The 16,723-nt window shown below is 39.0% G+C and overlaps 1 protein-coding gene across 5 annotated transcripts in view; it reads left to right on the forward strand.

Moving 5' to 3' along the window:
• Positions 1-14,725, forward strand: part of nhsl2 (NHS-like 2) — an 83,119-nt gene extending 68,394 nt beyond the window's left edge. For 4 of the 5 annotated variants that reach the window (XM_065289082.2, XM_065289084.1, XM_065289085.2 and 1 more), the window contains exons 3-8: positions 3,881-4,023; positions 4,428-4,617; positions 6,423-6,560; positions 6,850-9,336; positions 9,498-9,645; positions 11,473-14,725. In XM_065289082.2, coding sequence (XP_065145154.1) covers positions 3,881-4,023; positions 4,428-4,617; positions 6,423-6,560; positions 6,850-9,336; positions 9,498-9,645; positions 11,473-11,794 — 3,428 coding nt within the window. In that variant the 3' untranslated portion in view covers positions 11,795-14,725. The remainder of the gene's footprint in view (positions 1-3,880; positions 4,024-4,427; positions 4,618-6,422; positions 6,561-6,849; positions 9,337-9,497; positions 9,646-11,472) is intronic. The other variant, XM_065289083.2, reaches the window with a different exon arrangement.
• Positions 14,726-16,723: the final 1,998 nt, after the last annotated feature.

The following is a 16,723-nucleotide window of genomic DNA, read 5'->3' on the forward strand; positions in this document are numbered from 1 at the left end:
TTATTTGTCTTTCTTTTCCTCCGAGCATCCTCATGCCTCCTGTCTCTCTCTTTCTCTGAATCATAATTTTCTCAATGATCCATTAGATTCGGTTTGATTTGGAGGGAATACAGAGTGTCTCTTTCTGTGTTCATTTAATTTCTCACTGAATGATTACTTCGATGCTGATGACTCCCGATGCTGTGCGTTTGTGTGACGGAACAGGTTGAATTTCTCATCTCTGTCTTTTTGGATATTACATGTGTTTATGTGGTGTAATATTAGGGATGGTATTCTTGTTGAAGCCGAGTATCAGATCGACCGGGCAGCTGTTGCTTAAACAACACTGAGTGGGTGGTCAGTGTTTACGAATATGTGGTGCTGTGCTATTTGAATATACAACACTTTGCCATTTAAAGATGTAAGCAAACATTACATTTTGGATATTAGTGTGTGTGTGTGTGTGTGTGTGTGTATGTGTGTGTGTAAAGAGGAGGGGTGTTGGTCCAATTAAGAAGTTTAAGAATCTGTCCTTAAAATAACCATATTGATCTGAATTAGTGACGGCGATGATTTCATCTGTCTATCGTGGTTATGGCTCTAATATTATTAAATGTTGAATTTTGCACATTGAGACGGTTTTGTGCAGTCATTGTTAATAAGCTGCTGTTCGTTTGATGAAGTCATTGAAAGTAGACAGATGAGTTGTTTCGGAAAGTTCGACTCCATCAAACAAAAGTGTTGTTTTACTGCCTAATTGGCGGTTCTCTTGGTTTATTCATAGCAACCCAATTGACTGCTGGAGGGCATTTGACTAGCGATCCCAATATTTCCCAGTAAGATACAGTATGTGTGCAAAGACAGAGTTGGCTGCATCTGTGTTGTATTTCTGAGTTTTATATGCCAAAATTATGTAATTATTTTAATAATAAAATTGTACAGTTGTAGCAATGCTTGATCTGTCCATATCTGTAACTGCTATGTAAGCCAACTAAGGGGATCAACAATATTGAAGCTATTAAAGAGCACCTATTGTCCGATTCACGTTTTTAAATTTCCTTTGGTGTGTAAGTGTGCATTAGTACATGTTAATGATATGCAAAAGGTACATACCCTAAAGCAGTGTTTTTCAAACTTTTTCAGCCCAAGGACCACTTTATCTTCCAATTTTTTTCTGAGGACCACCTAACAGAATCCCCCTCTAACACTCCCCGAAAAAACAACACAATAGGAAGGATAAGCTAAGTTTAAGTTGAATATGCAACTGTTTCAAGTCAAAAACTCATTTAAAAAAACAAACAAATGCAATGCTATGTTCAGAAATTATTATATGAATTTTATTTCATTTGAAAAAGTAAATGTGAAATGAGTTGCAGCTTAATATGAACAACAAACTGCACATGTGAAAAAAGTGCAATTAAACATACTGTAACAGCCTAGGTCCCACTTAATGTCATTCCAAAGAGCCATTAGTTTAAAACTGAGGTGGTGGATATATGAAGTCTATGGTTGTAACTATGGTAACAATAAAATACTGAAAAAAATTTTTTCCACTTAATGACCAAAAACACTGAAATTACAATGATTTTACACATGAAACAAAAACTATACATTACAAAACTAATAGATCTGTGGATTTTAGCTGTTTTCAGTTGACGCTTGATCTTTTATTTTGACCCTCTCTGGATTAGCCAACTGATCCATTTTTACGTTATTAAAACAGAATGGCAAAAACTGATATCACAGTTTTGCAAGTGCATTAAAAATCTACTTAAATAAGTGACGATTGTATAGACACTTGCCTAGTTTAGGTCATCTTTTGGCAGACCACACTTTGAGAATTACTGCCCTAAAGTAAACGGTGAGGCGAGTTGTCTCCAACGTAAATCTCTTTTCTTGGACTACAACAAATACACAGATTGTAGGCAACAGTGTACTTCCTGGGATTGGTGATGTAGACAAGACCGACATTATCAAAATTCCTCCCACTTCAGACTTACAGCCTGTAGGTTAACTTCTGTTAGCAACTGAATCTTTCAAACATGGTAAGGAGCGTCACGTTTCCGGCTAACGTCAATGGTATTCAGGCCAATCACAACGTACAGATTACAGTAGCTGGCCAATCAGGGACACAGAGCTTTTCAAATCTGTGCGTTTCAGGAAGAGAGTGAAATCTGAAGCTACAAAAGTGTACGGTATGTGGAAAATAATCTGTTTTTAACCATAACCCACTCAAACACATTGTATTATACCAAATACACAAAATAACGTTGTTTTTGCAATTAAATAGGTGCTCTTTAAGCTTCCATAATGCTCAAGTTAATTTACAGTAATGAATGAATGACATGTTAACTACCACCCAACTCAATGCATACAAATAATTTGTGTTCAGTTACAAATAACTAATAATACAAAGGTAGCAGAACAATAAAAAAAATAGAACAGACACAAACAGTCCAACCGACAAGAAAAGAGTCATTGTTTCTATTGAACTCATCCATTAGACTGCGCACACAAGACAAGGAGTGACCTATATTTAATAAATGGGTGTTTTTCAGTATCTTGTTAAGCTTTGAGGTTGTTCATGGACGCCTACATGCTTGAGCGATTGGCGTCTTGTTTAAGCAAGCTGTTTGATTGGCTGATAGGAATTAGTCCCATTAGTTTCGCTGAATGGCCCAAGAGCGGGTCAGGGGAGGACCCACAGGGGAGGGTGTGCCTCAAATACCTTCACACAAATATACACACCCACACTCTCACTTGGCGTTGCTTTCTGGTGCCCTCTCTTATGCATCTTTGAAGTTTTGACATTGGTCTTTGAAGCCAAGACTTTCACAGGATTCCTCAGGCACTTGCATGAACCAATCTGGTGAGTTCTCTCGGTGTATTTCACTTTCTCTTCCTTTGAACAGAACTGGTTATTATGAGATTCCATGTCTTGCAGTATAGTCTTTACATTAACTGCATTGCAGAACTGGTGTGGATTTTTTTAAATGAAGAATTTGCTTCCATGATGGCTTGTTCCCACAGGAGTTTGGTCTTGTTACAGCGTCATTGAATTAATCATCAAAACCCACTTTAAAATGCACCAGTTTGCATGTATATTTTGCTCCATGTGTCTTTCCCATTTGTTCAGCATAAGTGTTGAGCTAACTTGAGATCAAGGCTAACTAAAGTGTTGTCTTGCCGTGTAACTCATTAGTGTCGTCATTTGAAAGCCATCTGGTCAAGCATCAAGAGTAGAAGTGTCTCCGGGCCTTCAGCATGATAAATAAAATGCCAAAACATATTCAGAAGTTGTGCGTGTGTAATGCCCAGCTATAGGCTGTAGTGTTACTGCAGACTCTTTCTTTTTTAATGAGGATTCTGTCTAGTGCTTTGTTATGCTGTGTCCCAGCATGTGACGAGGACTCGACTCTATGAGGTTAAACTTGGGGCTCGGGGCTATTGTTGACTCCGGAGGTATGCCATTGTCTGAGACGGCCCGCTATTGCTAGGCAACCACAGCTCTATATTTTGGCAAAAGACTAGGCATATCCCTTCTTAAACCACCCCATCACACACATACCTTAGTAGCTTCATTAGCATGAACCCCTTAAAAGTATTGCCGAACCGGTACACACAAATGATAAGAGGTAAAGCCTGGATAAGTGGAGGACAGTGTTTGTGGGTATGTAATTGGGGGGGGGGGGGTTTAAAAGGAATGTTTTGGGGGATTAGAGTAGCTACAAGCATAGGGTGGGAGCTTTTGCGGGGAGTACTTGGAATGAATGAAATGGTAATCAGACTGTTTACGAGAGCCTTAGAGAACATTTTGGATAAAACGAGCCAGAGAGATTTCATTTAATAGCATCTTTCTGTAAATAACATCATTGTTAACTTTAAAACTGTGTCTACTTAGATTTTGAGGAGCAGCTGTATGATAACAGAGTTACAGGACAGACATTCAGACACTCTTCCTCTCCGAGCTCCGAAGACACGTCAACCACCCTCAGTCGATCTCCTTCCTCGCTCAGCAACAAGAAGACAGAGTTTGTCTTTGTGGTAAACAATTTATCTGCTGTCTTTGTAGCTTAAGTATTAACTTAGAGTTTTACTTCATATTTGTGTTCCACCAACGACCTCATTTTTTATTCTTATAAAGCATTAATGTTAAAGATTGCAAATGTAATTATGTGTTTTGATGTGGTTTGTCCCTTAAGTGTACACAACTACGGGCTTATCTCTGTTGGCATGTTAACTATAAACGTTACATTTTGAATCATAAATAATTAATCATTTGTACAATGATCATGATCTGCCTAAAAGACAAAACCCACATCAGGGTGCATAAAAGTAAACGGAAATTCATCAACTAGCAACTTTTCATTGACCAGCTCTGCAATACATTTAGGCAAACTTTAAAATATCAGTAGTTAATATACACATACTTGTTTTTCTCTTTTTAGCCTGCAAATAAGCAGGTGTGTGAGGATGAGACCACAACATTAGGGGTGCGGGCGCAGGACCCGACCCCCTGCGCATCGGAGAAGTCTCTATTTGGCTGGAATGCCTCATTGAGCCCTCCTGTTGCAGAGAAACCTCGATGGCACCTGGGCCGACAAACTCCTTGTCACCTTGTCCCAGTTGAGATCAAAGGTAAGCGTGACTCAGCACAATGCTTGCCTTTACGTTGAGTTTATTTGTGGGTTTTCAGTTCTTTCTGAAGTAGCGCTTTCAGTCTGTTTTATAGAAGTGTTTTATTTGTTTTGTGCATTTAAGGGTAACAATTTTGTTGTTTAATGGTTTACAATTTTTTTCTTAAATGAATAGTTTTAATTTAGTATTTGTATTGGAATGAGTGCATATCATAGAGAAAACAAAACGTATTTTGCAGTATGATCATCATCATCATCATCACTGAAGTGTTTGAATTTTTTAGTAAGTAATGTGTATTGCATTGGAAAGGTGTTTGATTCTATCATTGATATTGCAAAAGAATCCATTTTAATTCAGTTAAATCATATTATTTTCATAATGGTCATTACCTCCAACCCTGTTTCTCAGTTCTAATGCTCTAACTCCTTGTTTACAAGGAGATCAGAGGATTTTTTTACTTTAATTGTCAAATCTGTGCACAATTTAAGAGATTCTTGAGATCTCCTCTGGAACTCCAGAAAAGTGTAAGAAGTTCCTATAAAAATCAGAGAAATGGCAAAATCCCAACATTGCTATTTAAGAGAAACCAATGAGACAACCCATTTGTGATTTTTCATCTTATAGGTGGTCTTGTCACCATCTTATACCTCTTCTCTCAATCCCCCATCCTGTTTTATAAGTGAGGCATTACATCTATTGCAAAAGCACTCTCTATTCCTCTCTCGCTATCTCAGCTGTCCCACACCCATCACTCTAAACCTTCTGCTCTGCTCACTATCTGTTACCCTCTTTGTCCCAGACACACTGGAGAGGTGGTTGAATCTGTAAACACAGTTAATGCTGTGCTTAGCCAGCCCGGGGTCTGATTCCCAAAGTAGTGCTGCTCTTCACCCGCTAAAGATAATGAACAGGTAGCTGTTGCCATGGCAACATGCAGCTCTCCCTCCTTCACTTAGCCATGCACAGAAAAAGCTGCATAGAGTGAGAGACAGACAGTATAAGTGTGTGTGAAAGAGAGAGAGAGAGAGAGAGAGAGAGAGAGGGAGAGAGAGAGAACCGTCAAGCATGGGTGGGAGAAACAGGAAAGCAGGAACGTTTTTTTCCACCTTCTTCATTGGTATTTTCATGAATGAAAGCAGCTCACATGTTGGGAGGTAATGAGGCGACTTTGGGTGTTTTAAGGGAGCTAAAAGGGGCATGAGTGTAAAGAACATACAGTGGTGAGAAGTGGGCTTACTTAGCACATTAAGTTCACTTCCTTTCATCATTGTTGAACGCTGGGCCATTTTTCACAGCACCACCACCTGCACTGTTTCAAATTATTAAGCAGCCAGTCCAATGCAATTTATTTTAAATCTTAAAAGGACAGCAAAATCTTGTTTATTGTCTCATTGTAACTGAAGAAAGGAGTTGATTTAATGTATTACCCAGTGTCCATTGTCTGATTTCATTTTTTCAGATCAGTCAGGCACCATGATCAAGTCTCCAGCTAACCATCTCATGTTGGCTATTGCTTTATCCATAAAATACTTTCATCCATAAATACTGTAAACCAAAATGCTTGTTAATGTTAAATAAGATTTGGCAGTTATATTACATGTTTTAGTGCAGTTAGTTCAGTCCATGTATACAGTAGAATAATATATTGTAAATGTATACACCATTTGAAGGTTTTCGGGAATTATTTATCATTAACATTATAAATGCAGATATAAAAGTTTAAGCTTGCACATAAAATAAACTTTATTTATTTGACTGAGCACTGTCAGTTAGACTGACAGCTGGTATCTCATATCTTGCCTCAGGCCAGAGCTTTGATAAGCACTCCGCACAGCCCAGAGAACTCCGGGCCCCCTTTAGAACTGATTCAACGGTCAACCCAAAAACCATTCGCCGCCCGAGGAGTGTGGTTGCAGGCCCTGATGTCACGCTGCACTGCCAAGGTGACTAACAGAAAGATACAGGAGACAGGGTCTCAATAGAAAAAAAGACACTAAACAGGAAAAGGACAATGGGCACTGACCAGTAACTTCTACTTTGAGTTATTTGTAAATCTAAAATGTAGTGTTGTCAGAGCCAAACAGAAACTCTGCCAAACTCAGATTACATTTTTTTTAGTTATCAATGTTATGAATTTGGCCTTTAGGATCAATTTAAAAATTACATTTGTTTCAAGTATGATATGTTGACTTTTCTTTTTAAACTATTTTTTTGTAACTATGTTGTCTTTAGGTGACAGCAAAATTCTTGCTGTGGATCTAATTCAAGGTGCCTGTTCCCCTGAATCCTCTCAACCCAGATCATTGGAGCCCACCACTGAGAACACAGGTCAACAACATATTCCCCTTCGAAAGACCCAAAGTGACCTGGAGCACAGTTTCTCCTCATCCCCGAAGACCCCATTAGGCATGATGGATCATGCCACTCTGATGTGTCCCAGCCCCTCCTGGAATGGCCCAAAAGGTTCCACTTTCTCGCCATCCTGGAATGACTCATACAACTATGCCTTGGTTACTAGCCCTCCTTCCAAGCAGCCTGTATCTAAAACTGGAATGTTAATGCCTGGAGTTGAAGGAGGTGGTGTAATGTGCCCATCTCAGACCAGTTCAGGTCTCTCTGTGAGCTCAGGGTCGCATTCTAGTTCTTTCACCTCTATCTCTGAACCATATGGACATAGGATGTACACAATTGCACACGGGGGTGGTGTTGGTGTAGGAAAGCAGAATGATATTGAGGGGGCAACTTCTATTCGGGGCACAGGTAGCAGTCTGAGCAAAAGTGAGCAGGAGAAGAAATTAGCACGATCATTTAGGTTTCGTGAACGTTCACTTTCAACGCCGACAGATTCTGGGTCTTTTTGCTCAGCAGATAACGTATGCTCTCCAGGCGAGACAGTCCCTGTCGTTCCAGAGGGTGAAAGTTATGCCCTGCTATATCCAAGCAACAGCTCGGAAGATAGCACCAGCACTGATAATGTTTCTGTGACCACAGGTTCAGATTTTCTTCCAGATGGTCGACTGAGGTCACGTTCACGCAGTATCTCACTAAAAAAATCGAAGAAAAAGCCACCACCTCCAGTACGTAGTGTATCTCTAATGAAAAACCTGTCAGAAGCTGAAGGGATGGTCTCCTATCACAGAGAAGGACATTTTAGAGATGGCAGACCCAAAAGCCTATTTCTCCCTCGAGATCACAACATTCAAGATTCATTCCAGCCTGACTTCTTAATTGTCAAGCCTGAGGAAGACATGGATCAGGCACATAGTAGCTTGGAGACATCTTCTGATATATCTCAGCCTCCTGAGAGGGAAGCAGAACTTGGGTTTCCTCCTCACTGGCAGCTCAATGAGTGGAAGTCCAACAATGATCCTTACCGCTCACTATCAGGTTCAAGCACAGCCACAGGTACCACAGTGATTGAGTGCATGAAGGTGCGGGGCAGCTCAGAGTCCCTAAATTCACCCTCAACCTCACGAGCAACCTCTCCTTCCCAGCTATCTATTGAAGCTGAGACCAAGCCCTCCCCCTTCAGGCCTCCATGCCTCATGTCCCCATCCAGTGGCTACTCGAGCCAGTCTGAAACTCCAACCCCAACCATATCAAGCACCCTCATGACTGGACCTTCTCCAGCTGGCTGTAAAATGCGGCCAAAGATTCCAGAGCGGAAATCTTCCCTCCCAGTGAAGGAGAAATCTCGCTCACGTCTTTCGTTTGAACTGCCTGCAAACTCTCAGCTGGACCTGTCCTCTGTTAAACCTAAGTCTAAAGCCAGCCGACGCCACTCTGACACATCTACGGCCAACAAACCAGGTAAAGTGAGCCCCAGTCAGTCATCTCTGCCTATGGTTACCACAACAGACTTGCGAAGTATACGACTTCGTTCAGTAAGCCGCTCAGAACTTGAGGACAGTCCTGATGGCTCTTCTGACGTTATAGAAGAAGAGCAGATTCGAGACATCAGCCCACCTATAACCCCCTCAAACACAAAACTGTCAAAGCCACCAGTTGCAATCAAGCCACCTCTACCTAAAAGACCCATGAATTTGATGCTTAAATCTCCATCATCCTCCCCTTTGACACCTGAGTCTCCTCCATCTTCCCCTGTGGACCGACCAATGCCTGTTGGTAACATCTATATGGTTGTAAGAAAGCCCAAACCTAAAAGACCAGCTCAGTCACCACTTAGCACATCTGCAGTTTCCTCACAAGAGAGACTCTACAGTCATGTACCTCCTCTCCCCGAGTTTGACCTGGAATTTGGGATTCCCATTGAAGAAGATCTTCCATCCCCAAGCAGCCCAGAAAGAGAGGACAAAAGTAAGACCCTACCAAGCAGAATGACATTATCTTGTTTAGCAGAATTAGAGAAAAAGAAACCCAAGGTACCCCCTCCAGTGCCCAAAAAACCCAGTGTCCTCCTTTTACCATCTCCAAGTATTCAGCCAAATGGAAATTCAGAGAGGCAAACTCTGCTTTCAGACAGTGTCTCCCAGTCACCCGTAGGTCCTCCGCCATCTGAGATTGAGGAAGATTCTTATAAAGTTGAAGACGAAGACCATCCTGAAACACAAAAAATACACAGAAACCATGAGGATCTTGAAAGTTATGAGACCCCTGAAGATCTAGAGCATGATGTGGTTGTTGAAGAGGACAGTTCAAAAGATTCAGGTTCTCATCAAATTATGGACTACAAGATACTTTCAGCAGAGACAGAAACAGGTTAGAAAACATTTGTTTACATTTTCCTTTAAGCCCTAAAGGCATTAATACAACCACAGTTGTTTAACTTTGTATGTCAACTTTTGTAATACAAGTGCAATTTGTCAAGGTTTAGACATGGGTATGGTCTAATTTGTTCTTATAAAAACACTGCTTCCCAGAATCTCACACAGACACCGAAATATCCGAAGAGATCGATTCTGCAGTTGACAAGAGCGAACTGCACATTAGTGAAGAAACAGATGATGATGTATTTGTTCACACTCCAACAACTCATACCACTGAGGACCTCTTCACCATAATACACAGGTACAGAATTTGCATTTTAACATGACCAACTTACTTGACTAAAGTCACTATTTGTTTTCAGAGTATATTGATATTACGAGCACATGTATATTTAATTCCTGTCCTGGATGTTGGGCAGTACAGTCTTCCAACCATATAAAATTATTGTACATGCTGTAATAGTATTGGCGCTTTTCCATTGCATAGTACACCACAGGTTGTGTTGGTTACTTTTGAGTTGGTTACGGTTGGGGTTCCAAGCGAGCTGAGCTGATACTAAAACGTGATGTGAAAACACTGTAGAACACTGATTGGTCTGAGGGTATCGTCACTACCAGCGTCATTGCTAACGCAAGATTAGCTTTACCTTTGTGCTTGCGCCGTCTCGAGGAAACCTTTTGTCATCTATGCTTTGTTGTAAGCTCCCAAACTCCCTTTTAGTGGTGACAAACATCCACAGGTTGAGAATCAGTAAACACCAAACACCATGTTTTCTTTGCAGTTTGTAGCGGCACATCTGTGATGCGTACCTCTGCATCTATGCACGGCTTTTTTGCATCTTGGCATAATGTGTTATGCGTCGACGCCACAGGTGTTTGTACAGAAATTGTCATGTGAGACAGGGGTATAGTGACAAACGTGATGTGCAAACATTTATTTGTGACGGACTGACAAATAAATGAATGTATGGGAAACACTGCATCCCATTCATTTCACTTTTTGTATGATGTCACAACAGAAGGCAGCGTAAATATAACGACATGCCTACAATCACTCTCACTTTGAAGTGGTACTAAACTCAATAGAAAAGCTAACATAGGGTGACCATTCGTGCCATTCTTCCCGGAAGCATCCCGTCCAGGATTTTGGGTTCGTCTTCCGGAAGTCGTATTTGACGACCGCATACGTCATAGAGGATTATTATTTTTATTACAGAAAAGCAACCGTTACATTTTAAGGTAAGAATGAAGCTATGATTGTATATCTTATGTTTGTAACTGAATGGCGTATGGGGTCAACAAATACCACTTCCGGAAGACGCACCGAAATCCTGGACGGGATGCGTCCGCGAAGAATGGCACGTATGGTCACCCTAGCTGACACAACCTGACCCGTGGGGTACTATGCAATGGAAAAGCACCATATATGTCACAGTGCAGCATCCACAGAGTACACATACAGTTTAATCAGTAACTATTTCTTTACAGTGCAAGGGTGGGATGGGGGAGTATTGTCATTGGGCCTGTGATGTGAACAACTAAGATCATTTTTATATTGCATACTCTGTGCCTTGTGCCTCCGAATTTTAGTGATAGGGAGGTAGAAAGGCACTTAATGCAGATTATTTCTTTTTTTAAATGTGGTCTTAGTAAAGTTATTTTAAGCATTTTCTTATGAATAGTGCTGTATAGTGTATATAGTCAATTCCCATACCGGGTTATTTTACATTTACAGTTATGCATTTGTCAGATGGTTTTATCCAAAGAAAATTACACTGCATTTAGGCTATACATATATATTTTATCATTATGTGTTCTCAGTGGATCAAACCCAGAACCTTTCCGCTGCTGACGCAGTGGTCCAGTTGAGCTGCAGGAACAGCTCAATTGCTAAAGAATTGGTGGTGATGTGAGACTTGTAGCACTTTAATTTGACTGTTCAATCACTAAGATCAAATTGAGTTTTTTCATTAGAAAATATCATTAGAATTTGCTTGTGAATCACGCGCATCACTCTTTCAATTATTTAAATTAATATGCAAATACCAAAAAACGTGTGACATTCAGTGTATACCAATTTGTATACACAACAGTTACATAAGATTTGTTACTGCTCTGCCTTTTCTAGGTCAAAGAGGAAAGTTCTTGGTCGCAAGGAACCGACCGACTCTTTCGGAAGCAGACAGTGTTTGGTCTCACCTGTTAAAAGCAGTAGCACAGACCACCGAACTCTGGGCACTGGGACTACTCCTCGGTCAAGCTCACGGAATGAAAACTTCATGGCTCTTCTCCAGAAGAGAAGCAGTAAGGCCAGCAGTGGCACCCGAGTCTCAGCCATGGAGTTGCTAAAGAGCACAAACCCACTGGCACGACGAGTCACCGAGTTCTCGCAGTCACAACCAGATGCGAGCACAACAAATGCACCCAAACCAGCTCCACAGGACCAGTGAACCACATGCTGGATATTCAAGGGCTGGCTCCACTGCCCATCTAAATGGTTTAATATACAAAGACCTCAAGCTGTTGGAAACGGACAGGGTTTGGAATGTTGCTTTAAAAAGAAGCGGACTGTATCGATGATGTACAACGATTGTGGAGGATAATCAGCATTAAAGAAAACTGAGCCCACCATGATACAAAATTCTGGCTTAGATGGATAGATCTGCTGTTCTTGGAAGTTTTAATGCGATAAGGAAACTCCTGAATGGAAACGGACTTCAAGAATTGTTTAAGGAGCTTATGTGTTTTTGGCTCTGCCAAAGTTTGCTCTGCAAGGATTGCGGTGGTGGACAAGAAAGTGTCTTAAATGTGTAGGATACCCGTAATTGTGTTTCAGAAGACTGCACACAGAAAAAAGGAGTGTATGACTAGAGTCAAAAACATTCCACAAAAGTTGTAAGCAAAGTCTGGTACCCCTAAAAATGAAGCACTTTCACCAGTACAAAAACTAGTTTACAAGATAAAAAAGCTATATTTGTTATTTTTCTTTCTGCGTTACATTTTTTCAAAAGATACGAAAGGCCATATAAATGTTTATTTAATCTGTACAAAATTATATACAGAATATACAATATATAAATAAATAAATTTAAATACACTTTATATATAAAACAGCTTAATCAAGGACATTAAATACATCCATTTGTGACTATTCTTTGGGAACTGCCTATTATTTTATAAGCTCACGGCACATTGAAGTGGTCCTGCATTATCATGCAATACATATGAACCAATCTCTACACAATAGATCTTCCCACACTGCCAAAAGTGTACACACATAGCACCTATCTATACCACAAAACCATTTGTTGAGAAAATGTGGACAGTATGAAAAGAAGGAATAGCACAGGAAGTAGGAATCTGGAAAACCACAAACTGTATGTTAAGCTTCAAAAAAGAGGACAGTAAATGTCACAACTGGCTCATTGGTCCAATCTCTCAGGGGTTTCTTTGTATCTCAGGAAACCCACCATGGCTATTGGTTTAAAGGGTTATAATCTCTTTATAGAGGTTTACTTCTACAACACACAAAGCATTAGGAAGGAGGACTACAGATGATGGTACAAGAAGTCATGATTTAAAATTCTTTCTTTCCTCCACATATTTCTTCTCAAAAGCTCTAATCCCATTCCAGTCCCAGATGATCTTACATCTTCTAACCCATGTAAAGCTTCTCACTGTATCTTTATTTCAGACTATGCATCAAAGCCCCAACACACCTGCTCATCTGACAGCGCTGGCTGTGAACGTCTATGAATGTTAGGAAAAGTGGAAGGCAAACTGGAACAGTTTTCAATATCAACCCAAAAAAATTAATTTTTAATGGTTGCCCGCCATGTCACTGCAAGGCTGAATTGTAGATCGACATTTGAGTGCACAAAGACTTTGCAGACTTTGATCAAATGTGATAATTTACTGAAGGACGTAAGCAGGTCATCCGTGCTAACTTCATTTGTCATCCCTCATTGTGGGATTTTTGGAGACTATCAGACAGCTGCACTCAAAGACAGCTTCTTACCATTCCAGATGAAGCTCCCCTTCCTAACGTGACTGTTCCTCTGGCTCCCAATCAGACGATGGACAGAAACTGGTGCTATTGAGCCGGAGCGCCCTCAGCAGTCCAGGAGAGGAAGTGCTTGGCAAAAATCTGTTCTGACTCGTGAACATTTGCAAAACTGAGTCTTAATATATATTTACCTTCTCAGACTGGTCATACATGTATTCCGACTGTACGAAAAGGTGTAAAATGAAAAAAGAGGAGGAATACCACAACATTTAAAAGTGTGTGACATTTGTTTTAAATATTTAGTGAATGAAAAAATGAGTGTTTATTTGCCTTGTACTCTGGCGTGAAGCCTCTGTGTTTTTAAATGCCTTGGTATTGCACTTCCGTAGAGGTATGCAGAGTTTCTTTTACTCTTTTTAGGATTTACTACTATAGTATTTATCACTACTCTTGTGTACTCTGTGCTTAATCCTATCAATGTCAGCAGTACTCTCACAGGTACAAACAAAAGAGAGACCGGAGGGGGGATATGGTAGTATTTGGGCAAAACAAAATAGAGAACACAAGAGATGTACGACTGTTAGAAGCCTTGTGCATCAATAATGTAAATCCCAGAGAGGGAACATACAGTATTTCCAGCTTCTACACAGATGAATGCAGCATCCTTTAGAAGGATGAACTTATAATCCTATTAGTAGCATTTGACACAGTGACCTGAAAAGAAAAGGTATTCACCAAGCGTGGACATTTTTGTTTACAGTTCTTCCACCTTGTGCAAGCCATTTTATGCTCGATTCTTCTTTTTTTTATCAAGCTTATTGGGTTTCATTCTAAAGCCAATTTTGGTTCACAGAGCAGGGCCAAATCTGCTCTACAACAATAAAAATGTGCCAATTTAGAAGGAAAAAAAATATTTTAACAAGCACTGTGCGCAACCTAGTTGTTTCTGAGCCTTGAACAAGATTTACAATGATTGTGTTGTGGTAAATGGGAACCAACGACTTTAAATCAGTTCCTGACATCACAAGTTGAGCAAACTTTAGCATTTAGAAATGAGATGGAGTATAATAAAGTATAATAGTATTTCAGTGCACAAAGGCTCTCTACTGATTGCCAACACAGCTTTACAAATGTTAAGATTGCCCTTATTCATTGGGAATAAATGAAAGACAGGGTGGAAAGGCAAGAAAATTATGAGAATTATATTTTTGTTATTTTATCCTTGGAAAGACATATTTTAAAATCTGCATATTATAGACCTCACCCTCAAGTGGAAATTATAAGATTGGTGTGAGATCTTTAAATCCGTTGCAGTATGTCTTGCCTATGTGGTAAAAAGTATATCATTAAAATAAATTATTTTTCTTGCATAACAGTTCTCTGCATTCTTGCGTGTTTTTTTCTGCTACTTCACAATACACTAATGTACATGGGAACTTGATTGCTTCTATTGCAATGAGAAACTTAAGCAATGTTGCCCCCTTGTGGGTTTATTTTCATCCTCTATTTTTTGTCTTACCTATATATTGTACAAGCATGAATAATTAATAAATAAGTAATTTAAATCAAATTAATAATAATAATAATAATGACCCCTGCATTAAAGTCCCTGTTTTCCTTTCAGGATAAATACACTAGTAGTCAACATTTAAAGTGAATCAAACTTTTCATAAAGTTTTTTTTAACAATACTCGTTTTGATGAACTTTTTTGATACACTTCAAATGTTGAATATAGTAACAAAAACCACAATGGTATTTTTTCTAAACAACTGTTTGCTCAAAAAATTGCAAAACCAAACCAGATCATAACAAACTGACAAATTATGATTAATGAATTATGGGTATGTTAATCTAGTCTGTAATGCTTTTTAAAATGACAGTATCTAATGTTAATCCGTTAAAATTTCATATTTTGAAACAGTTTTCTTTTTAAAGATGTGCTATAATAAAATGAATAGTTAGTCAGTATTTTGGTTATAAAAAACCCTAAAAGGTTAGAGCCTGTAAAAGCCGTCTTATATTTAACACATGACCAAAAACACAGTTAGGTTGGTACAGAAAAGAGGTAGAATGCCTGTAATACGAATTGTTTTCTATAATTAAGATGTAAAATCATTCCACATTGACTAGTTTAATTACAATAGAGAATAAAATGAACAAACTAACCCATTGGTGAAAATACTTGTAAAGTAAAAAAAGACAAGCATGATTAAAAAGAAAACACTTCCTGAAGTGATTATTTTATAATATTTTATTTTTTTTAGTATATCAAAAGTCCCTACTGTCCTATTAGCTACAGCAGTAGTCTCTGGGCACCAGGTTGCCCACACAGAGTCTGTAAGTTGCCCGCCAAAGCACATTCTATTAATAGCCTTAATTTTAATATTTATTTATTAAATATTTTTATATTATCTTGGCTTCTTTTATGTGTTAACATTTTAAACAATGATAAAACATACTAACAAGTAAAATAAATTAAAATCAACAAGTAAAACAAAAAAAAGTTTGAGTAGACTATCCAAAAATTAGCCCTCCAGACCATTTTATCCATTGTGGTGGCCCTTGCTCACAAAACATTTGGAGACCTTGCCCTACATCACTAGAGCCCCCAATGTTGCCTATTTAGCCTAATTTTTACCCTACATGTACATTTTGTCAGTGCCAGTCTTGCTGGTTTGGCAGGCAATGAGCTTTACTGCACTTTACTGTGTGTAAGTGACCCTGTCTGTGAAATCCAGACTAAAGTCTCATAATTCAGTTATTTTGTTAAGGAGTATCAAAGTTCAATTTCGGTCATTAATTTCACATTTATTTGAATCATTCACATGGCCTTACTGTATAATATTAATCATTAAGTCAATTAAAGATATCAAGGCATATTTTTTCGCAGAATAGGATGATTTTATGTAGAAAACAGTAAATCAAATGACAATGATTAACATTTAAAAACAGCTTTATATGCATAAACACAAATATAAACCTGCATATCTGCACAAAAACCAAAGTGCTATTTTGTTTTTATTATTCATGCAACTTCCTGCATTTAATATGAAAATATATAATATATATAAATTATTATAAAATTATAGATTCCTTGCTGCACTTAAATTTTTAGGTTTAATCAACTAAAATGTACAGTCTACAGTGAATATTTCAGTCAGACCATAAACGTCAAAGAGCAAAGTTTACTTATCTTACTGCAATTATTATTGAGATAAAGTCTAATCAGACATGCCGCGACAGCTTCTGCTCAACCTTCAGACTATTTAAAGACATGCGCAGTTAAGAAGGTGGGAATGGGAGGATAATTCCGAGTTGATCCCAGCCACCAGCACAGCCCACACTAATGCTTTCCCAAAGCTTCCTGGGGCT

Source organism: Paramisgurnus dabryanus, chromosome 2 (genome assembly GCF_030506205.2).
Source record: "Paramisgurnus dabryanus chromosome 2, PD_genome_1.1, whole genome shotgun sequence".
Classification (NCBI taxonomy): Eukaryota; Metazoa; Chordata; class Actinopteri; order Cypriniformes; family Cobitidae; genus Paramisgurnus; species Paramisgurnus dabryanus.